Source organism: Coturnix japonica, chromosome 10 (assembly GCF_001577835.2).
Source record: "Coturnix japonica isolate 7356 chromosome 10, Coturnix japonica 2.1, whole genome shotgun sequence".
Classification (NCBI taxonomy): Eukaryota; Metazoa; Chordata; class Aves; order Galliformes; family Phasianidae; genus Coturnix; species Coturnix japonica.
This window is the reverse complement of record NC_029525.1, coordinates 12,563,855-12,588,088: the sequence shown is the minus strand read 5'-3', so window position 1 is coordinate 12,588,088 and position 24,234 is coordinate 12,563,855. Positions and strand designations below refer to the sequence as shown.

The 24,234-nt window shown below is 42.9% G+C and overlaps 1 protein-coding gene across 13 annotated transcripts in view; it reads left to right on the top strand.

Moving 5' to 3' along the window:
- AKAP13 (A-kinase anchoring protein 13) overlaps nt 1-24,234 on the top strand; it is a 146,802-nt gene that overhangs the window by 78,788 nt on the left and 43,780 nt on the right. For 6 of the 13 annotated variants that reach the window (XM_015873122.2, XM_015873119.2, XM_015873126.2 and 3 more), the window contains 4 exons: nt 11,791-11,872; nt 15,130-15,266; nt 20,665-21,035; nt 23,608-23,661. In XM_015873122.2, the coding sequence (XP_015728608.1) occupies nt 11,791-11,872; nt 15,130-15,266; nt 20,665-21,035; nt 23,608-23,661 (644 nt within the window). Of the gene's footprint in view, nt 1-2,326; nt 2,946-11,790; nt 11,873-15,129; nt 15,267-20,664; nt 21,036-23,607; nt 23,662-24,234 lie in introns of those variants that run through there. The other 7 variants (XM_015873125.2, XM_015873123.2, XM_015873129.2 and 4 more) reach the window with 4 other exon arrangements.

The window sequence follows — 24,234 nt, the reverse complement described above, 5'->3', positions numbered from 1 at the left end:
TGGAGTGCATTAAGTGAAGCACAGAGCTCTGAAGTTATCCCTTGGGTGTATCTTGGCCAGTGAATAGGGAGAAGCTTTACACGCCAGCAGCTATCGATAGAGTGATGTGAAAACAAAGTTAAACTGCTGTATTGGTTAAAAAAATATCTGGGTGCTACATAACAAACAGTATTGCATCATTAAGGCATGGTGGCTGCTGCGGATTCCTTTACCTGACCTGAATTCACACGCTTTGTTTATAAGCTCCTGTCTAGTAAATTTAGATTTGAGGAAATCCCAGCCTTTTATGGTAGTGTTTGAGGGGCTGGAATGCTGTCACAGCCATTTCTGATTCCTCATCTTGATGGGCACGTGATTGCTGGGATTCATTACATGTAGAGAGAAAACCAGTGACTCCAGAAAGTCCCCAGAGCACTACCACATTTTGTGTGTGTCCTAATACTGAAAGCAGAAGCTTTGTTACTGGGAAGAACAGAGTCACTGGCTGAGCTCTCACTCTTGGGGATGTTGGAGCAGGGGAGACCTAAGAGGAGATGCTCCCGGTTTGCTGTGGGCTGGGAGGTGAAGCTTTGGGTTGTGAGAACCAGTCTGCAGCCTCATGAGAGCAGGGTGGGATGCCACGCAGTGAGTAGGTAAGAGCCATGTGCTGGGAGGAGGTGACATGCTGTGTCCCCATGCTACTTCAGCATGGAGGGCTTCCTTACACACTATGCCCTGTGCTGGGCCTGGTCACTGCAGAGCAGTGAGGTAATGATCCAGCATCATTTCCTGCTGGATCCAGAGGGTACGTAGGCTTTTGCATGATCTGACTGTACAGATTGGGGATGTCACACCCAGCATTGCCCAAAATAATGCCTACAGTTTCTGTGAACTCACATTTTTCTTTATTTTACCGAAGAGTTGTGTGTGTGTGAGTCAGTTCCTGTGTAACCTATGGGCAGGTTTCAGTTTGGATGGACAGAAAAGCAGATAGCACTAAGAAAGTGAGGAGCTCCAGCATGGGTGGGACCTTCAGATTTAGGCCTCCTTTGGAAGAGTTTTCTTGCATTCGTGTGCTGCAGACTCATTCTGCTCTGCATTGAGACCATCCACCAGCTGTTGGTTGGGATGGCTTTTTGAGATCTGCAATTAAATGCTGGTTTGATAGCACTGGTTCCAACATCTGCATCTGCTGCTTTGCAACGTAAGTTTAACAATCCCTCCATTTCCAGCTTCCTACCCAAACCAAGCAGCAAGTTTGCTCAGCACAAACTCCTGCACTCAGACCCAACCCCAGAACCTCCTTCCCTTTTTCCTCTTTTTCTTTCCATTTTTTTTTAACCCCCCCCCCCCCTCCTTGTTCCCTTTTGAATCAGTGAATGAGAGAATGTCTAAAAGCCAGGGAAGGATGGAAACATTTTCTCCTTGGTGAGGTCAGGGTGGGGTGGAAAGCAGAGGGGGCTGCGAGGGGGCAGTTTGAAAACAGGAAACCATGTGGCAGCATGCATGCAGAGCCCAGCTGATGTGAATGAGCTATTGAGAGGGGAGAGCCTTGCTGCCTAACTCAGCATTAGAAAAACTGAGAAACCCTGTGTTTGCCCTTCTTTTTTTTTTTCCTCAAAGAAAAAAAAGCTCTGCTTCTCAGTTAGAATAAATGAGAGAAACGTCTATTTTCCTGAGCGCGAGTTACTGAAATCCTTTTTTTGGGGGGGTGGGGTGAGAGCGGGGTGCACTGATTGACTCATAAGTTTCCACCCCCGTTTTGGGGAAGCGCTGAGCTTGAAGATGTCTGTCTGTCTGTCTGTCTGTCTGTCATCCACCTGGCCCCAGGGCAGAGGGTAATGCAGCGTTTCTCCCTCTCCTTGCCTCACCTAAAATGCTTCCCTTTGCTTCTCCATCTTTGCACCCAGCAAACGGGCTGAGAGCCTTAAAGCAGGAGGTGGAAGGCGCTGCCGATGGAAAGCTGCTGCTTTTTCTTCCTCCACTCCCATCCTTGTTTTTTTTTTTTTGTTTCATTTTTGTTTTTGTTTTTTTTTTTTCTTTTCTGAGGAGATGAATCATGCTCCACAAACTGCAAAGACATTTTCAAAGCTGAGAACGCTGGTGGTGCAGTACTAAAAAGGCAAGTAGGGCCGTCCCAGCTCAGGCCAGGAGGGGAGTGGCTTTATTTCATTATTTTCTTTCCTCTTGCCCTGTGCTGTCATTAGAAATTTAAACTTAACGCAAAACCGAGCCCTCCTGCCTGCTGCTGAACGGCGGACCGACTCATAAAGGAAGAAAATACCTTTTTTTTTTTTTTTCTTTTTTTTCCCTTTTTTTTTTGTTGAAGGAAACTTCCCTTTGTTGCCGTTTTTACTTCGGATACAGCGATCGACTGCTTTTTTTATTTCTTTTTCCTTTTTATTTTTTCCTTTCCTTCTGAATCAGACACGTCGTGGCTCAGCCTACCTCCTGCTTTTCCCCCTCGGAGCATCACGGTTCCTATCGCATCCGTCTGGCTTTTGTTCTCTATCAGAGTTTTCATTCTGATGCTTTTCGGATATCGAAGTTGTCTGGAAAACTTTTTATTATTCTTATTCATATAACAGGAAGGCTGATACCATTCTTAGCAGCTACAAAAGAAGTAATAGCCATATGTATAAAGCTCTCTCGATATACCTTCTGTTTTCTATAAGTTCCTGTGTTTGTATAAGCAAATCTGTTCCAAGAAGACTTTTATCAACCGGTCACAGCTCTGGGATTTTCTTTTTCCTGTTGAGAGGCTCGGAGCGGCGGGGACTTCTCTGAGCACTCGTGTGTGTGGCTGGGAGCACTGCAGGCACTCTAGGGTTCATGGTGGGCTCTTCTCCCCACACCTTGCCTCTGCTTGCAACCCTTTGGACACAATGTACGAACGGCACAAGAGGCGATACAGCCTGTGCGACATCTCCAAGGTGGACAGGACGGTAGATGTGGTGTTGTTAAAGGTATGGTGCTTGTTTACCTTGCTTATCCTTCTCCTTCGTTCTCTCGGGTGCTGCAGTTTGGGGGTTCAGGTGGAGGAACTTGCGTCTTTCAGCATGCGGATGGGTTGCAGTGGTGATGCTTGGCATGAAGTGGTTTGCTGTTATCTCAGGATTATCCACACTCTAGTTTGCAACCACACTTCCAGAGAACCATTCTGGCCAACTTCCCCATACCCCGGTCTTCTCTGCCCCTTAAACACTCCCGTTGTATTTTGCAAACCTCACAAGTCACAGGTGTTTTTTCTGCCCCGTTCAGTCAAGGATTTTCATTTCCAGTGTTCATTTTTGGACTGAAATGTGCCCTCTCCCCCTCCCTTTCCCCAGAGATATATCCTGCTGCAATAGGCACAGTGGATCCTCCCTTGTCTCTGTTCTTTTTCTTTGTTTACATTTGAAAGGTGGTGTTCTTATTGTTTGGGTGTGAATTTTGTTGGTCAGAGCAAGAGCCGGGAGCAGCTCTTGGCTAATTGTCCCAGCGTTCCTTCGCTAATCTAAAATTAGCAAGTGCTCCACCAAATGGCACAGTGGCAGTCTGGGAATGTCCTCTCCCTAACAGCTTTTTTGGAGCTTCAGCAGTTTCCTGGCAAAGTGGATGGAAATCGGAAAGCAGCCAGAGGGACTGCAAAACACAGCTTGCCTCAGATAGCTTAACTCCTGAACGAGCCTTTCTTTTTGCCCCTCTTTTCCTCTCTTTCCTTTTCTTAGCAAAGGCAATGGGTTTCTGCACCACCGTGGGGCTTCTTTTTCATGGGTTTTACTTCATGCCCATTTACCATGACTGGTCTGAGGACTGAAGAGATAAATATTCTCATTTTCAGTGGTCTAATTCACATGCATTAGAATGGACCTAACACTTCTTAGGTTAATTAGTACCGTTTAGGAATGAAAGCTGTTTTTAATTTTAATTGAATGGATCCTTTGGTGGGTTGTTTTATTTGTGACACCAAGCAGAAATAACTCCAACTTGCTTTCTGTACCAACTTGATCTTGTTGAGTAATGTTTGAACCTTTATCTTAATGTTTGAATCCTGTGGGATTCAGTCTCTAGATAAACCTTATGAGTCATTAAGAGCTGTAGACGTGCTATGAGCACACTACTTGTGTCAAATCACTGCTTAGTGAGGCTGGGAAAAGAGGTACCCCTGAGAACCTTGGTTGCAAATATAAAAACGACAGTCTTTTTCTTCATAAAGAATATCTGGATGCCTTGGTTGAAATGTAATTCACTGTAATTATCTGACTTCAGAATTTCTGATGTCATTAGTTCCCTAAATTAGTTTTTGTTCAGCAAAGCTTAGATTTTATAACAAAGTATGGCTCTTGTTAGTTCCCACTAGTATTTTCCTAATTGAGTTTCAAAACTGTGGGTTATGATGTCTGTTCCTGCAGATGACTCAGTGTCCATACATGTGTGCATGTGTGCACGCGTTGCTGCTCTGAACGCTGGCTGTAAATAGTGCAAATGTTTAAAATAGAGGGTGCCAGTGACAGCTACAGTACAAGCAGCTTCATCTTGTTATTTAGTCATTCTTATGTTTTAGCTGGTTTCTATAGCATAACCAATAGATTAAATTTTGACGATCCAGGGATCTAAGCCAGTATTAGACTGCGTCAGTGGCAGATCATCTCTTGACGTTAATGGGAGCTGGATCAGACCCTTAATGAGGGAGCTGTTTGGGGTTTGGTATTTTTTTCCTTTGGCTGGTTTTGTTTTAAATTAAAATACTTATTTAGGTCACCGTATTTTAGTGTGTAGGCTTTTCTTAAGCGTCAGTCATTGAATAGCAGATAAATATACTCACAGCAAAACCAAATATTGTCTCCATTTACAGTATTTCATTGGAATGGAACCATAACAAGATATCTGCTAAATACCAGGTATTTACCTGGCAGCTTTCAGTTTGGCCTACTGATCAGCTTGCGCAAGCTGCCTTTTCCTTGGGTGGGTAGGTGAATACGTTCTTCTCTTCATTTTAAGATGAAGAGCTCAATCACGACATAGGAAAGAAAAGCAGCTGGTGAGGAAGGCAACTGGAACAAGCTGTGAGCAGAAAATGTCTTTTGTCATTTTGGCTGCTATAAGTTTATAGATTGTATTGTCGTAGAACTGCAGAATCATATGAGTTGGAAGGGACCCTTGAGGGCCATCTGGGCCAACTCCCCTGCAATGAATGGGGATACCTACAGCTGATCAGGTGCTCAGAGCTTGGTCCAGCCTTATACAGTTGCAAAAGAATTTCAGATCCTACCAACTATTTTGCAATGCATGTGCCTTGTGAAGGATTGCTGTGTTGGGGCTAAAATTTTCCATGTTTAGATTGTGCCTGAAAAAGTGGTTTGCAAAGTTACAATAAAAAACCTCAGCAATTTTGAGGGCTGATGCACACAGTTATTTTTTACTTTAAGTTGCGTTCCTCTTCCTCCCCACACATGAACACGAGGCAGTGGGTAAATCCATGTCTTAGCTTCTTGTTGGGGTTAGAATTTCATCTTTACTGTAGCTCTTTTTGCTGCTGCAGCAATGCAAACATGATGTTCCTGGTTATTGACCACAGTGGTTTGCCGCTGTACAGGAAACCCTAGTTAATGCAGAAATGGATATAACAATTTGACATCATCTTTCCTTCTGAGATCACACTGTAGCAGATGAAGAAGGTGTGGGTCAGGTGGGATATCTGCTTGCTGAATGAATAATTGTGCCCAGCTCCAGGCAGGGTAAAGGTAAAGCAGTTTGCACTGCATTCTTTCTAGGCCCAAAATGGGAAGTCTCAATGGGCCTGTGTGCGAGTTGGCAGCTATAACCCATGTTATGCCTGCCACCACAAATAGAGCTGTCTGGGGACAGAATACAGATACCACCAGAGCTGGCACCTTGCAAGTACATGCAGTTAGAGAAGTGTTTAAGTCTGGCTGGCAAGGCTGTCCTTTGCAGTTAGAGAATAAGAAATAGGCTTGCTTTGAGAATGAGAGACTGAGCAGTCACAACTGGATATGTGTTACCATTTTTTCATTGATCCTGTCTACATTGCAGCTCTGTAGACGAATGCTCAGGCTGTTACTCCTAAGCAGGATGTCTAAGTCTTCTTCCTAAGTAGGGAAATAAAGGTTTTCATGTAGCTGCTCTTCAGGTAAAACAGATCTTATTGAGCTGCACCATGTTCTTTCCTGCTTTGGGGTCTGGGGCTGAGGGAAGCACTGTCTTTTGTCATTGAACTTTGTGGCCCTAAAGCAAATCTGAACTTTAATCCTGAGAACAGTGATTTTGTTCCTGAAGGCTCAGTAGTAAGAGATGTATTTATGACAATGTGGAGAACTTTATTTGTTCATGCCTTGTGTAGAATTAGAACAGGGAGGATAGCTTAAATGGAATGGAAGGGTTTTCACACAAACATTTATGTGCCCAAGGTTAATTTTGCTCCCATTTTAGTCAGGAGTTGTTATTTTTTTTTTAATGTAAAGCCATTGTTCTAATACTCAAAGCTTAATTAAAGGTTGTTATTAACAGGGCTCTAATTCTGCTACTGGCGGAAGATCCCCCAGTGCCAAGGGCAGAAAATGTTCTCGGGCAAGATGCTCACTTCCCCATTTGGGACACTGCCAGGAAGAAAAGTGCACTCTAGGAATTCAGCATTGCTCTTACACCGCAAAGTGCTAATTTATTCAGCCATTTAATATGTCCTGTGGTTGTAGGAGCCTCTTCCTTTAGTGTGGTTCTTTTCAGCACTGTGTGCTTTTTGCTGTGAGCAAGGACATGTTGAACCTCCATGAGCAACTGTTGGACCAGTGCTGGTATTCCATAAAGATAAAAGGTTTGGTGTGGTGTATTGACTACATTAGATTACAAATAGATAATAGGAATCCTTATGGAACTGCAAGTGTTGTCACTTTGTCCTTTTTGAGATGCATTGGAAGATGGTCTCTGCGTCCTTCATCTACTCTGTAAAACCTTCCAATAAGCTTAGGGCAAGAAAATACACAGGGAATTACTATATATATATATTGCTATGTATATATGTGTGTGTATATGTATATATATATATACATACCCACTATATTCCTGATTACGAAATTGCAATTAAAGCTAAGTTTAATTTTTGCTTTTTTAATTCATCTATAGGTTATTCCCATCTTTTCTATTGTCTGTTACTGCTCAGCACAGTGCATGAGTATTTAATGATACACCAAGCAAACTCAAATAACTCTATCAAATATTTTCCTTTATGCTTGATTGGAAGCTGGAAAAAAAAAGAAGAGGGGAATGGAAACTTGCAAAATTAGGACAAAGTTAAAACAATGTGGAAGGAAGACAATCTCTAGAGATCTGCTCAGAAATGAAAGTTAAAATCATGTTCCTTCTGCTCAGAGACGTTTGGTGCTGATTTATGCTGGTAACTGGTGATGGTGACAAGTGTGCAAACTTCTATAGCAGGAGAAGATTTCCTGAGAGGTCAGTGTGTTCCTGTTGTTGTGAAATGGAAACGCTGTCAGAAGAGTTCAGATGAAACCAGAGGGAGGAAGAAAAGGGTTTTTCTATGGTTATCACCCCATCTAAATCTTCTGAGTTACAGGAAGGCCTGACGTGTTTAGGAAGCTTCAGTGCTTGGCTTGGAAGTGAAGCTCTCATATGGGGGACAGTCCCTTGTAGGAGGCTGTGAAGGGCATGACAACTGGTCCCCAAAAAGCCAGCACAGCAGAAGTGGGAAGAGGCAACTTTGAAATGTCACCTGAGGAGGAGGAGGAAGAGATTATGGTTTCAGTAGGCAGACTCTGAGAGGGCTGGAAAGGGTTAGAGAACTCCTCCGGACAGATGGGTGTGCGGGGGAAAGGAAGGAAGAGCCGGGGGAGATGCAGAATAGGAAGCGGAGGGGAAAGGGGCTGGCGGTCACTAATCGCTCCCACATGATGGAGAACATTGTGGCCTGTTTGGCTCGCAGATTGTCTAGTTCTGTCCTTCTCTTATGCAAAGAGGCTTCTGTACTAAGTCACGTCGAGTTTCAAATTAAACGTCTGCAGGAAAATGTCTCTGAGATTCAGGAAATACAGGCGTGCGTGCCCAGAATGAACAGCACAACTGTCTGCTGCCTGCAGCCCCAGCTGCTGTCCTGAAGCCCTCTTTGGACATTCAGTCTGCTAGCGTTTCACAGGCACACAGAAAATCCTCCGGGATTCACTTTTTGGTGCCTGGGGACATGCTCCCATGATTCATTCAGCGTCTGAGCTGCAGATAAACACAGTCAGGCTTTGGCATGGAAAAATAGCTGGTTCTCTCCTGGCATGCTTTCAAATGCTGCATATTGAAGCTCTGTTCCCAGGGACTGTTTCATATTGCCTTCTGCCATCTGATCACCGCATCCTCTCTGCTCCACATTGCCACAGCGATGTGGGATGCCCAGCAGCAGTGGGCTATAATCAGTGTGGGCACGGTGGAGAGCAAGGGGTTTTTTAATTGTCTTCTGTGGCCATGAGCCTGAGGTCCTGTTGTCAAGCTTCTCTTGGCTGTACAAGGGCTAAGGGAGGAATAGTTATGTATGATGTACATCTGTCTGCAAAATCCCAAAGCAAACTCATTTCTGATTATTTCATACTAGTACATCCCCCCGCCCTGGTGATCAGGCGCTTTTATGACGGCTTTTTCCCTGCAGCCCATGCTGTCTGCGCCCTCAGTTCAGCTGTTGAGCAGGGAATGCAGTTCTCAGTGCACTGCAATGTATGATGGGCTTTGTGTTTTCGGTATCTGTGGACCACCCAGTTTCCTGAGAGCTGCAGTAAACCTCCCTCAAATCCTGTCTGGTCTCTTTTTGGCATAAGGAACACTTATGTATAGTAGTGGTTTCCTTTGTTTGTGTTTTGGTGGTGATTATTATTATTCTTGAATTAGGGCCGCTGAGATAAATACTCTGTAATGCTTCATTTTGTGCGTAATCAGGTACATTTGAAAGAACATCTTAAACTTCAGTGTTACTTTCTCATTAATGCTTTTTCTAGAAGAGCAAAATATAAAAAAGCAGACATTTTCAATACTTGGCAAAGGACGGAGCTGGCTGGGTAATGGGAAAAATATTCAGATCTTTCTTGAAAAAATGCCAATGTCTATAATGCATTTTCGGGGAATGACTCAACTGGTTCTATTAAAGGAAAAAATATAACATTAATTCAGCCTAATTTAATGTGTTCTATCACAGTCAACTGGTTATAAACAGTCTTGAATCTTCTAATTCTTTGCTTGCTTTCCCATAATTATTGAATAGGGTGCTTCATTATCATTTTCCAGTAGTGCATGTTAATATAAACCAAGAGTAGTTTCCATTAATTTGATGGAGCTGCATTGGTTTAAGAGTAAGAAGAATGAAACTCAGTGTGTTCAGCAAAGAGTAACGTGCAAACCATTCGGAGGGAGGCAGAATTCGATCTTATATCGAGATGGATCATTCCTTCATTGGTGTGGACTTGAGCAAATTTGTGTTTATCCTCCCATGTGTGTTCAGACTCAATGTCTAGATTTGCCTTTAATTAAATATATGTGCCCCAAAGTAGGCTGTGCTTTGGCTCGAGAGAAAAGAATATTAATCTGATGCTTATTGACTTTACAGCTCTTCTAAGACTGACAAATAGATATAAAGTCTGTAGTGAAGTTTAATTGCTGAGGTTAGATACCCCTGAGCCTTGTGAACTTCTTCCACTGAAACAATCAGAAAGGTGACCCACTGTCCATGCAACAGTTAAAGCAAAACATCTTTGTCACTATGGAAAATAAGAAATCTTTCTTTTTGTTATTTACTTCAAAGAACCTTTTTTGGAGCTTCAAACTGCCTTTGCACTTCCTCTGTCACTTTGCACCCTTTGTTAACGTATCTGTTACTGTGCTGGTGAAGGTGATGTACTGAAGCCTGTGTGTGTGCACATGGTGTGGGGCAGGAGAAAGGACAGAAGATGGGTGTGCACGTGTGTGCAAATGCATGTGTTTGAACAGAGGTGCAGGAAAGGACTTTAGATATGTATGCATAGGAGAGTCTGATGGGATCTTATATTAATGTATATATGAGGATTCAGTGAGCAGAGTCAGGGAGCAATTAATGGAAAGAAAACCAGTCTGTGAAATGCCTAGAAGCAGGGAGGGATGCCCAAGGCTGTGCACTGACTCACTTTGAGGCCTCACTCTGAGGCCTCACTCTGGTAGAGCATGAGGCCTTTGGCTCTCCTGGGGAACTTATTTTTACCCTCTCAGGCCTTCCTGAGCATGAGCTGCTAGCTGGGAAGGTCATGGCATCCTCTCTGCTGGAGGATTTTACAGGCGTGTTGCATGAAGGCCTCTCAGATTGTAGCCAAACCTGACTTGGAACAGGAGAAAGGGACTAAATGACCTGTCAAAGGCTTTTCCAACCCCATTTTGTCATCACAGAAGTATGGACAGGGACAAAAGCTGATGAAGAAATATGTAGTGCAGAAAGCAGCTGACAGGTCTTGGGGGAGTGCTGGCTTTGTTGGGAGCTCATCAGAGGACCCAGAAGGGAGACTTTCCATTGCAGAGCAGTAGGAGCAGGCCAGGCTGGGACAGCAATACTGTGCACATTGGGTCATGTAAAGAGGAGGAGGAAAGTGGGTTCTTAGAGCAAGGAGTCCTGGGATAAGGGATAAGAGTCTGGCATAGAGGGGCAGGATGACTATGGAAATTTGGTGACAGGTTAGAGGCGAAAAAGCAAAAATTCTCTGTCTGTCAGAGAGGACAGAAAGGAAAGCCAAAGAGAGGGTAGGGAAAACATTTGTCATGTGAAGTAAGACAAGTCATCTGTTTCAGCAACTATTTAGCTAGAACATGTGAGACCCTGTGTGTGTTGAAGCAAATGAGGAGCAGCCAGGCTGGAGGGGAAACAACTTCTGGGTTTGGTCTCAGTGGGATTTGTGTTTGGAAAACACGTTCATCTACGAAGAACAGCCAAACTGCTGAAGACAAGAGAGTGAAGGGGTTTCCAGACCAGTTATAGACAAAAGCAGTGAGAAACGTGTGTTGGGTGAGCCAAAGGCCATGGATAATCCAGCAGACTTCAGGGTCAAGAAGCTGGACTAAAGAACCCAAGTGAGGAAGAGTAAAGCACAGGAAGAAGGCTGAGTTCAGATCAGTCATACCTACTGAAAGTCTGGAAGTTACGGACAGGATGAGGAACAGGGTGAAATGATAAGGCCGATGTTGAAATAAACCATGTGATGTGTCAGTGTTAAAATGGGATTTTCTAACACAGTCATCGCTGCAGTTAATGCAAACATGTGAAGCCAGATGTACAAAGTACTTCTGGTTCTCACCATGATTTGGACACTTCTGTAGCCCTCCTTTCTGCATTATCAGAGCTCCCTGCCATCTTTAAGGTTGTTGCACTTGGATCAGTATGGGTAGTAAGAAATTACTATTCTTAAGATCATGAACCAAGACAGAAAGTAGAGGAGTATCTTGCCTGCGGTCCCACTACAAATGGAAGTGAGAAATGAAGCCAGGTTTCATGAGTTCTCCACTAGTAGCTTAAACTCTGGCTCATCCTTTCTCTGAACTCCTGCCTTGAGTGGGAGCCACTTCTCTATCATACTTTCCACAGAGAAACACAGTTTTTGGCATATTGTACTGGTTTGTTTAGCGAGGCGAAAGAAAATAATGGCCAATTACTTCTGAGATTTTTACTGTTATTATGGAATTTAGCCATAAGTATTTATCCACTGGTCGATGCAGAATTAAGTTGCAGAAGAAGCTTACGGAGATGATAGCAAAAGCAGCCTTTTTTTTTTTTTCTTTTTAATTTACTGTTGCCTTTTCTTTCAGATAAACCGTGAAAGTTGGTGCTCACTGGAGCCATGTCCGGACTCTTCGCTGCTGGAGCGCAAGCGGACAGGAGAGTCTCCAGGTAAGCTATGGGTTCTTGGCCAGCATGCATACAGAAGAGCATCCCTCTTGTTCTCCTCACATCTTTCCTTCTCTTTTCTAATTTTTTTTTATTGTCATCCTAACCTCAATGGGAAAAAATACATAAGCTAAAGAAAATGTGTAACGAGTCTATCATGAGTCATTGTTAGTACAGAGTTGCAGCACTTGCAGCGAGCTGAGTGGTGTGTCACCTTCTTAATTGCACACTTGAAATGTTTCAGTATTTCAGTTTTCTGTCAGATTTCAGACATGATGGAGAAAACAGACGTGTTTTCTAGCCAAAATGATAATAGAATAAAAGGAAAGAAAAAAAAGCAGAGTTTTAAATTCTCTTAATCCATATTCGGATGAAGATCAGCAGCTTCATGGTTGTTGTTTTTTTGTTGTTGTTGGTTGGTTGGTTTTTGGTTTTTTATTTATTTTTTTCCTAAAAGTTCCCATGATTTCCAGACTTCAGGAAGCAGAAAGGCAGGTCAGAGCCATCGTTCCCACACCCTGCCCACCAGTCCTTCATGCTGGCGGGTGCTCGCTGTCTTCCACAGGGACAGAAAATCTTGTCTGGCAAGTTTCAAAGAGGGATTCATGTCCAAGATAGGGGAAAAAAAAAAAAAAAGCATTTCCTTTAATTGAATCATGCGTGTTCTAAACAAATACAGTAATTTATCAGAGCTCTGAATGGAGGCTTTGCTTGGCCTTTCGTTGAGTATTTGTTTTACTGTCATTACGAGAATGAATCTCACCTGAATCCCCTTCATTGAATCTGAAATACTTAAAAGAAAAATGGGAATTGAATCACTATTGAATTGAAATTTAAACCCCATCTTTTCAGGGTATGGGTTAGGAAGTGACATTTTGGGTGACTGACCCAAAGGGCTTATTCTAGCTAGAAGTCCTAGCTCCCACTGAAGTGAAATAAGCCATTTTCCTTCCTCCTTCCCCTTTTTAAATAATAATAATAAATAATCCAGTGACTTATAGGTTAGGATAGTCATGATCTTGTCTGACTGCAGAAGCAGGAAGAGCTCAGGCTCTGCAGGTGTTGGCATTCCAGAAATAATTTAATGACTGCTCACATGTCCCACTGTAGAGTCATGCCCTGACACCTTTCTAATATGACTAATGTGAAAGCACTCAACTTGAAAGGGAATTATGACTTTTTCACCTGCTGAATAGTCCTGAGGTAATTAGTTCTAAGGAGACAGCCCTCAAATCTTAGAAGAAAACTTCAGGAATTGTAGCTTCTCATTTTCTGTATATGCTTTGGAGATGTGTCGCAGCTATTTAGTTATGGATAGTTATTCAGCATGGAATTAGAGGGCTCAGCCCCATGTTGGAGGGTATGAGGCTTTGGAAAATGTATGTAAAGGAGTTTGGGAATTTTCATCCTAGGGCTTTTTGCTGTGTAACTTATTGCTCCTGTATTATGTGGAGAAGTGTGTTGCCATCATATCCTTACTGCATGCATCTGCACAGACAAACAGATAAGTGCAGTTACACAATAAATGAGGTGTATGCAGTGTGCTGGGAGCTGGTCCACGTGCCCCAGTGCTGTGACAGCGCTGTCAGCAGGGCTTGGAGGGTCATGGGTGGGAGCAACTGAGAGACAGAGGTCAGCGTTGTGCAATGTGTGCATGGTTCAAAACAGCAGAGCAAAATCAACAAACTGAGAAAAGGGGGGGAAAAAAATCACAGACCTTCCTGAAACAACCAAGGGGAGATGAGAGCCAGGACTTGGAGATAAACACCTCAGCACAGATGAGAGGAGATGTAGGGTTTCCCCACCTGTCTCTGCTCCTCCCTGCCTTCCCAGCCCTCTTCCACTGGCTCCTGCTGGGCCTCTTGCTGTTGCTGTGATTTATCGGCTGGGCGAGGTATCCGTTCGTTGGTGCATCTGGACTGTCCCTGCTCATTTTCCACTGGAACGTGGCTTGAGCCCCTTTGTTTTTCAGTCTGGGCTTGGACAAGCTCTGCCAGCTGGCCGGCCGGCCACATCCTGGCCCGCTCCCTTACAGCCGCTCCATCTCAACTTTGCTTTTCCTTTTTTTTTTTTTTTTTTTCCTTTCTCTCCCCTCTCCCTTATCCCCCTCAATTATGGAAAAGCAGTTCAGATTTTCCAGGTTTACTGAGCAGGGGAAAGGCTGAGGAGGGAACACTCGCACCTTCTCCAACAAGTGCTTTTCCAGTTCTCCCCGACGTGGAAACTCCTTAAGAGGGAGGTGATGGGGTTTCCAGCCAGCTTTACCATCCCCATGGCCCTGGGGCAGCACCTTTGCCTTCATCCCTTCCACAGGGAAGGGAAAAAAAAATGTCTTCAAGCTACCCAACCCAAACCTGTGTTCCCTGTGTCGATGTATGAGCCTGCCACAGCCAAGGATGGAGTTTATCAATTATAATTTAAGAGCAAACAAATGTTTTATTGCCCTGGCTCCTTTGAAGGAAGCTAAATGTGTATTGGAGGCATCTTGTTTAGGTACAGTAGCTTGAAGAATAACACTTTTATTTTTCCTTTTAAGTACTAATAATCAGCAAGTATTCTTAGCTGGCAGAAAAGAATGTTCAGTTCATGCCAAAATTGTCATTAATACCTCTGCCTGTAGGCCGAAAAAAAGTGAAATGATATATAGGCATTATGGATACAGGCACATAGCCCTTAAGGTTTTTGGAAGGAGTGGGCTTTCTCAATGGCTGGAGTGCATTTCTGTGTTGCTCATCGCCCTGCTACAAACAGCTGGAAGTATTTGAAATGGAAGGGAGAGATGCGATATGCTCAGGTTTAAATGTCAGCAGTTAAGAAAGCTTGTGAAATTGAAATAAGTGCCCAATTTTTGAATCTTTAAAAAGTGAAACTTGTCATAGAATTCTTACTGTTGCTTTTCCAGTGGGAAATATAGAAGAAGCAATCAACCGATGGACTGATGAGCATTTCAAAAGCACCTTGGCATTTAAATGTTAGAGGAGATTAATTGTTTTTAATTGAGAAAGTTAATATTGTTGACTTAGGTATTTATTGAATATTAATCTAATATGGCAGTCGCTGCAGTCAATAGGAAAAAACAATATCCTGTTGAGTATTTAACTCTTGAATAAATTAGTTAAAAAATTTTTGTCCTGTTTTTAAGGTGCGAACTCAATTTTGAAAGCTGTGCTTGCTCCTGAATTGACTGAGTGTATACGAGCTGGAGGTTTGAATGCTTCAGAAAGCATCAGACCATAACTCTTTCTGCTTTGCTCCCACAGAGTGTGAGAACTTCTTGGAGGATGGGCTGAGCAGCGTCTGTGCCTCATCACAGGGTGTCCTTAAAAGAGAGTCTGGCAGCGAGTCTGACTTCTTCTCCTTGCCTGGTGATGGGATGGAAGATCTTGTCTTCGGCAAGGTAGGAAAGCCTGACTGGGATACATTTACATACACTGTGTAACCCCCTAATGTTGAATAGATGAAAGCAATTGTGACTGCACAAAGGTAAATCAGTTGTTAAAGAGTTGAAAAAGTGGTTTTTCTTGCAAGGTAATTAATGTCTGCACAAAGAGTATGGAAGCCATCTTTATGTAAGAAAGAGCTTTCTCCAGCAAACATAACCTCTGCACTGACACATTCAGAATCATATACTGTAATTCTCAGAGGAACTAGTGTTTTTCTTTAAATTCAATGTGACTCCATTAATAGGAAGGAAACACTCATTCCAAATAGTTAAGGCCAATTCCAGGGAATAGCTTTGTTTCCAGGGCAACATACCTCTAATGCCTTTTTGCGTGCAAGCTGAAGGAAAATGTTTTCAAGTTTGCTTAAAATCAACAAGAGAAGTCATTACTAACCTTCGTCATCTCTGTGCCCTTTGTGTTGCTCGTGGATGAGAAGAGGAGGGGGAGGAGTGGGTGAAACCAGAGATACAGAAGCAGTCTCCTGAGCAGAGAACACATCACTTCAGCACTGCCCTTCTGCCATCTGCATCAGCTCTGCCCAAAGATATTCAAGGGACTGCTGGGTTTTGCCTTTTAAAACCCATTTTGCTTGCAATTGATACTTCTGTGCTCCTTGCCATAAGTAGATGATGAGAAAGCACACAAGAGGTGGTGCAGAATGGATACAAGGCCCTGTTGATCAGCCAACGTGTTGGTCACAATCTGCCTTGGTTCTGCATGGCTTTAACCAACTCAAACTTCAAGCAGATGCAGTTCTTGCTCTGAAAAACTAAGTTTTTAGACTAGGTTTCACACTTGCTTGCAGGGAAATATATTTAATGAAACAAAATTCTGTTTGGTTAAATCAAATCAGATGATGGTGAATATTTTCCAGCGGGACGGGAAACACCACAGTCTGGTCTAAGTGATCTCATGTGCTATAAATGAGCAATAAAGTCATTCTTAATGCATGTGGCAGGGCACAGAGCTCACCAGCCTCACCCTTTCCCATCTTACTCTCAGATCTGGGGGACCCTGGATTCTGAGAATATAAAGCTGTTTGGCAGAGCAGAAGACTGTCTTCAATTTGCTTGCACAGAACGAATTACAACAGCAGACTTTGTCATTTGAGCCTCATTTAATGATTGTATGGGGATGCGTGGGAGAATAGTGCTGTGAGAACACAGTACATTTTATAACGTACAGAGCTTTAGCTTTTTCCCTTTCTTTTATGTGGAAAGTTTGCTTCTCCAAATGTGCGGAGCCAAAATGAAGAAGGATAGGTAGGGCAAAGTAATGGCAGTGCCATAGGGCAAAGAAAGAAGTGGTGGGGAAGTGGATCTTCAGTTCAGATCAGAGAAAGGGGTAGGGTGAAGAAATTCTCTTTGTAGAAAAGGAAACCTCTTAATTTGGCAGCCTGTGCATTGTTCTCATCATTTGGTGGATTGCAGGCTTCATCTAGAAATGGGTAAAGTTCCAAAGGTTTATAAGTTTAGTTTAGGAAGTCATTCAAAACTAATCACAGCCCCAGTCAGTTGGTTGATTCGTCTCTGCTTTGCTGACTAACTCAATTCCCTGTCTCCTTCCTCCAAATTTGTCTGAATACCTTTTCTAAAGTCACAGTTGTTTATATAAGAACTCACTGGGTGTTGTGGGCTTGTTCCTTAGGTCAGCCTTTCTTCGAGGCTACTGAGCACAGCCAGTGGAAATGCAAGTTTCAAGTATATTTAATAACTATTAACATTATTGTTGAATTAAATCTTTATTTTCATATATTATGGAAATACTGTAGGATATATGTATTGATTGTAGTCATTATGTTATAGCTATATTAAATAAGCAAATTGCAGTACTTAATTGAGACGTTCTATGAGCATCTCAAACCTCTCAGTATCATTTCTGCTGTTGTTATTATTGCTCCTGTTCTTGTTTTCCTTTTGTATGAAGCACCAATTGATCTTTTGGCTATTAGAGTTCTGTCTTTTTTTTTAAACTGTACAAGCCACTCCTCTCTTAACTGCTAAATACATTAAAGAAATGTTGAAGTAATGAACTACTGTCTGTCCAGGGTCTTTGGGATGCTTCCATAAAGATAAGTTGAAATCCATGGATTTTAAGCCCTGGTTCTATCCCCAGACCATGAAAAATTAGGGTCTGTGGAGTCATGAAATCTGCAGGTGCTTTGGAGTGTCCCTGATGTGAGCTGTGGTCTCTCATTGCCGCCTCCTCACTGTCTCCTTTTCTTCTCTCAGAGTGACGCATGCTGAGCTGCATAGCATCAACTCCTGGACTGAGAAAGATTTAGCATTAGAGCCCAACTTGCTTTTTTTCAGACCGGAGAGGTTGCAGAAATTCAGAAATCATGTCCAACATGAGGTCTCATTTATTTATTTATTTGTTTGACGTCAGTTCTTCATTCCCACGTCCTCGTCATCCTCCTCTTCTTTCTCCGTCTCTACCCAGCTGTGTCTGGGCAGACTTTGCAACACTCTGCTTGGATGATTAATGTTGCATGAGGTCATTTCTTACAAGCATCTGGCAACGTCCTGGGGTGTCGCCCATACACTTTGCTCATCTTAACTTTTAACCTGCCACTGAAATTCAGTGTTACATGGAACTCTCTAAAGGCACCCCTTGGGAAATCGTCCACGTGCAGGGGACTACGGAAGTCAGGGACCTGCAGCTCATTGTCAGAGAAGGGAGCTAAAGCTTCATGTTTAGTTTCTGCCTTTGTTTCGAGTCGATCAAGGAAGTACACAAATCCATAAATCTCTCCTGCCTTTATTTTCCTGGAGTTATTGTTTCTCTCTCTGAAGCAGAAAACAAACCCTCGGAGCTTAAAGCCTGAAGGAAAAGGCTCGCAGTGGGGGAAAGCTGCTCCACTCCAAACTGTAGACACAGTGATAAATAATTTCTAGGATGTCACTGCCAAGGTTTACTTTGGGCATTCTGGAGCCACTGGTAAATCTGAATTAAAAGATATTCTGCTTGATTATGTATCAAGCCAACCAAACAATTTGACTCCCTTCATGTAATGATACGTTAACTAAAGCTCAGCACGCCAAGGTCCTATTCGTTTTCTTTTTGTTGTTTTTGTTTAAACACTATAACGCCATTAATGCCTTTGTCATGTGGAAGATCAGAGAACAAAGTAAGTTCGTGTTCTCAGCGTTTCGCTTGTTGTCATCAAGAAAACAATAAGAAAGAACATCACAATTTCACTTCTCAGGACCTCTGATAGATGAAGGGTTTTAGTTGAAGTTCTCTTGTAGCCCTATACCATCCTACTGATTTCTGTCATCCATACACAGGAAGGATATATGTTTTTCTTTTCCCAAAAAACCCTCTTTTAGGTTTTACCGAATGGAAGACGTTGTTTAAGTGAAGACAGAACAGGTTTTATAGTAAATGCATGGGCCACAAGTTCAAGGAAAGTGTTTATAGTGCTCTGCACTCTGTTGGATTCTCAAGGCAAAACTCGAACTAGGCAGATATATTGTGCAGTTTCAATCCTCTTTCTGAGCTGTGATAGAAGTCTTAAATCTTCCTTGCCAAGGAAGCAGTTTTTGTTCTGCATTTTCAACTGGAGCAGTATTATTTTTCATCCAGGAAATAAAAATTCCTCTTTTTACTTCGGGGCAAAGAAATCCTTTTATGTTTTAACTTTCTGCACTATTTTCACCAGATTTGCATCCACGTTTAATGTTTCCAAACTGTCCCATCGTTCTGCTGCACAGCTGGCATGTTGTTATCCATCCTGCTGTTCTGCCCTGGTGTCTAACAGTGCTTTCCTGTGTCACAAGAAGGCAAAGCAAACTGTTTCCTCTACTGGCAGAGTGTTATCCACATAATGACTGCTTAATTTGTCTGGATTTAAGCGAAGCTCTCACCCTGAATCACACCAATATCAGATAATCTTGAACAATGCCAAACATGATCGAAGACTTTGCAGGGTTTGCCTTTCTGTTTTCTCTTGCTTTAACCTATATTTCCTATTTAAATATGTGTCAAATCCAGTAGTTTAAAAGTATGGTAAAATTTACTATAATTTGCATAAATTTGTGGCTAATGTTTGACATTCCTTACCAATGTAACATATGCCTCTGGGTGTATTCTTAGTGGTCATTTAATGTTTAGTGGTGAAAGCAGGGACTGTGCTGTGCATGCTGTCTCTGTTTCCCTTTTTTTTTGGTGGATGAGAGGGGGGAAATAGTGTGACAGCATTTATTGATACCACCTTAGGAACATTATTGTCTACCTGTTAAACTGAAATAAGAATAACATAATAGCCAAAAATGAAACAGAGCTTCCCTTCATGTTGTGAAATGTTGGGTTAGAATGCTTTATGAACACTGCAGTGTAGTTTTATTCAGTTTAACACAAAGCTTTTACCTTACGCTGTGTGCTCGTGAGAAAGCAGTGCCTGGAGCATCTAACCATGCTGGGCTTGATGGGAGATGAGGATGCTGCTCATCTCCCACGTGGGTTGTGGTGCCCGTTGCCCTTCACAGAACAGGATGTTGTGTTCTGCCAAAGACTGCAGCTCCTCGAATACTCAGCTTCTGCTGACAGCCCAGCCTGCTATTTGAGGACAATTAGCTGCTGTGGCTTTGGTGAATAGTCCATTATATATGATCTGACAGCTCATTCTGCCTATTATTATTTCAAATGATACAGTGCAGGGCTCTGCAGGAGAATAAATTGAAACTTCCCACGTCAGTCTCTTGGGGCAAACACCATTTCAGACTGAAGGTGATGTCAGATACATGCTTGTGTTTTTGCCCTAGCCACGGGGAACACAGAATAATCATAGGCTCTTTCTAGGCTGTATTGTCAGCATGTCTTTTGCCAAAGAGAACCAGTTTGGGTTCCGCTTACTGCTTTTGGAGCAAAGTAAACCAAAAATTGCAGTATGAATGGAGGCCTGTAATAGAGTGTGGCTGATCCCATAGAACAGTATTTTTCAATTACAGTTGGGGTTTGAAGAAATCCTGCAAACCCTGGCATTAACTTTTTGCTCAGTGGAAAGTAGCAGGGGATGAAGAATTAAGTTTTTATTTTTGTGTCTGTTTCCTATGACTGAATAATTCTTCCTTTTGCACCATGCGATGCAGCAGAATGGTGTGGTGTTGCCTTCAAACTCTCATGGCTAAGAGCTGAAGCTGGCCCCTTGTCACCCAGGAGGGTCTGGCATTGATCATGGGGAGCCATGATGACCCGGTTTCCCCTTCATCCCTCTCCATCATTAACACCTGGGACATCTCTGGCAGCTTTGTGCCCCTGTGACTGATAATAGGTTCAGAAATGGTGAGAATGGAAGTTTGCTGTGCGATAGCAGAGATAAAGGCTCATATTTATTTTTCTTCCTTGCAGCAGCCTGAAGAGGAACAGTCTGTAGGAGATGTCACCAGCTCCAGCTCCTCTGCTGATGACACCGTGTCCTTGGAGAGGAACTCGTCCCTGGGCAGCGACACGTCCCTGCCCTTCCCACCTGCAGTGAGCTTCACACAGCCCAAGGACAGGCGCAGCCTGGATGGGAGCTGCACGAGCATGGTGGCTGTGGAGGGAGGAGAGGGTGAACTCTCTGGCTTGGGAGAGAAGGAAGAGGAGCTGGACAGTATCACAGACGTGCCTGCTCCTTCCTCTGTTTCAAGAAACACAATGCGGCCGCTGTCACCTTTCCGTCGCCACAGCTGGGGGCCGGGGAAGAATGCCACCAATGAAGCAGAAATCAATCAGAGGAGGTGAGTAGAGAGCTGCCCTGATTTGCTTTGCATGCAGTTACATGGGCTTATCTGAGCTTTGGACTTAGCATGATGAAATTGAAAATGGAGGTCACTCCTCCAAACTTTTTTCACTCTGAGGAGAGAAAACAACCTCCTAACGTAAATATATCTTTAACTTTCAGATTGAAAGTTCTTAATACCTATGGTACATTCTGGGTTTCCATAGGAGGAATAACTCAAAGTTTATTAGAGCAAATGGAAGCCAAAGAATCATGGTAACTTTTGAGTTGAAAGGGGCTTGTCGTTTAGTCCAACTGCCCTGCAATGTACAGGGACACCTACAGGTGATCAGGTGTTAAGAGCCTTGTCCAGCCTGACACTGAGTGTTTCCAAGGACGGGGCAACCTGTGCCAGTGTCTCACCAGCCTGACTGTAACAAACTTCCTTAAATTCAGTCTAAATCTCCCCTCTTTTAGTTTGAAACCATTTCCCTTTCTCCTATCACAACAGACCTCCAGTCTGTCCCCTTCCTTCTTACAGCCTCTCTCTAGATATTCTGGGATAGATCTTAAGTTTGAAACATTACCATCTCTTTCTATAAGAAGAGTTCTGTTAAAGGAATAACCAGAGTGTTAAATCTCATTGACTATTGTAAGTGATAGAATGGGCTATAAGGTTTAAAAAGAGATATGTAGTCCTCATTGGAGTCTTGGTACATTTTCAAAGAATTAGTTCTACTTGAGCTGTCATGGACAGGGAGTCCCATCAAACACATCACCGTACCTGCAGGAAGGTAATTCCTTTTCCCTTTTATTCTTCAACCTTGTATCTCAGTGGGGGGAGAAAGACGAAGATGCAGACCAAGGACATAATAGCATTTCATATCTTTTAAAATACATGGAGCAACACAGGGTGAACAATGTCTTACTGTAATTACTATTTGCTTAATGCTGCCAGATTTTTTTTGGCTTCATTCTTCATTCCTAGGTAATATTTCCATGGATTAGGCAATACTGTTATCTTAAAGCTACAGAAGAGTCAGTGTCAGGTATACATGCAGGAATATGGCAGCACGAGTCCATAAGCTCACAAGCTCTTTTAGAAAGATTTTTCAGTGCAGTACCTGTTATGTAAGGATTTGTGATGGTAATAAACTGCATAGCTGGCAGTTACTGCTAACGCTTAACAGATGGGGTTAAATTCTTCTGCATCAGAGTTCAGAGGCAGTTTCTGATATGGGAAAATACACTTGTTGTAAATGTAAGACAATTTCAGTAAAGGAACAGTAATTATTCTCACATGTTCCTAGATGCAGCTGCCTCTACGTAAGGATATCTGTCACACAGGTCAATTAGAAAAGACAATCTGGAAGACCTTTGCTGATAACTTGGTTCCCATTTTGTTTTGTGCTTTTGTTTGGAAGGAATTTGAATTATTTGTTTTTGTTTTGCTTTGTTTTCTTTTATCTTTTGTTGTTGTTGTTGCTTTTCATGCATGGCTGTTGCGATGTTGAGGTTCTGGTTGCTTAGTGAGCAACAAGAAATACCAAGAAAGCGGAGCCCAAACAAGTGGCTTCCAGACAAGGCGTGTAGGGCAGATACTTTTCCACTTAAAGAGTGGAAAGCCCTCGCTGTAATTTGACTTCTGCAAACCTTCAAAATGAAGCTATGTGAAGCGCAAACCTTTGCTAAGGTTAAAACCTGTACTTAAAACCCCATCCCACCCCTTGTATGAGCAGTTTGCACTCACTAAACGAGCACAAGATGAGCTAAAACAAAAAAGGGAGCTGTATTGCAGAGGACATTGGCAACCAAGCAGCAGGAGATGCCTTCTGGTTCCATCCCCCGATCCCACCAAAAACAGTCTTGTCCCCAGTGCAGAGTCTGCAAGGGTGGGATGCAAGGAGCCTATGCACCTCCATCCATCTTTTTGGTGTTTTCCAGTATTGTTTCCTGTTTGTAAGTGAGATTAGCGTTAAAAAAAAATTGTTCACAGAAAAGATTAGAAAAAAAATTAATCATCTTAAGTAAACTGTGAAAACACGCTTATTTCCCCTCTGCACCCCCTCTGTTTGTGGATAATCCCCATGTCTACATTTTGCTATTGAAAACACAAAGGAAGCAAACAAGGCTTCCACAAAAGGATGTTCATCCTTCAGTAATTCCTGACATTCATAGCGGATTTGAAATGCCTGTCTTTCAACAATAAAGCAGTGTTTTTCACATTGGTGTCTGAGGAAAGAAATGCCTGCATTTTTTAACCGATGGATGAAAGCTGCAAAGCTGGAGCTATTAACTGTGGCTGTTAACAGCTTCTGTCAAGTGGTTTGCCCTTACCTAAACTTAGCTGCTGCCCACGGTGGGTCAGCTTTAAGTTGCAACATGGTCAATACTCGTTAAATAGATAACTTGTAAGCAGAAAAACAGATGTAAGAGGATTGAGACTCATTGCTTTCTGCTGTACCTCTTTTTGTGTTTTCTCTGTACTTCCATTCCCTCTGTAGTTTGTCTGTCATGCAGCATTCCTTCAGCTGTTGTTTGTTCATTTTATTCCATCTGTGTGTCTGACCACTGTCATGATTCATTTTCAGTTCAATGCGAGTTCTGGGGGATAGTATAAAGAAGCCTCCCATTCATAGGAGAAGGTACAAAGCCAGCTAACGTGACTAACCGTATTGTGTTTGAATGCCTACTAACTCCATATGTCACCTTAGAGAACCTGGAGTCCCCCACTTCTCCAAGAGCTGTGCTAGAATAGCGTGTCCTGCTTGGCTGCTTTCCCTCTACAACCTAACCCTGAGCACAAGCTCAAGCTGCTCTCTCCAGAGCTTGGAACAGCCTCAGACATAGGCTTTGGCATGTGTTAGATTGGGCTTGTACAACAATAACCATTTACCTGCAAGCACAGGCATAACTTGTTCCTAGAGCACATGAGAGCTGCGTTCCAGGACTTGCAGGAGGGGGGATCTGCTGAGGAGATGCACCGAAACAACCTAAGAGTCACAGGTTACTCTGCAGGTCTGCAGCTGGTTAAATGACATGCTGTGTTCTTTAAAACCACCTCCCAGACAAATAGAAAGTGGTTATTTCTTTCTTTGCTTCCATGGGTTTTCTGGTTTTCTTCTGCACAGCAAACTTTCAGTTCCGCATCCACAGTGCAGATAAATCCTTTCACTCACACAACCTTTCAGCTGCCCATTAACATATGAAACAGGCTG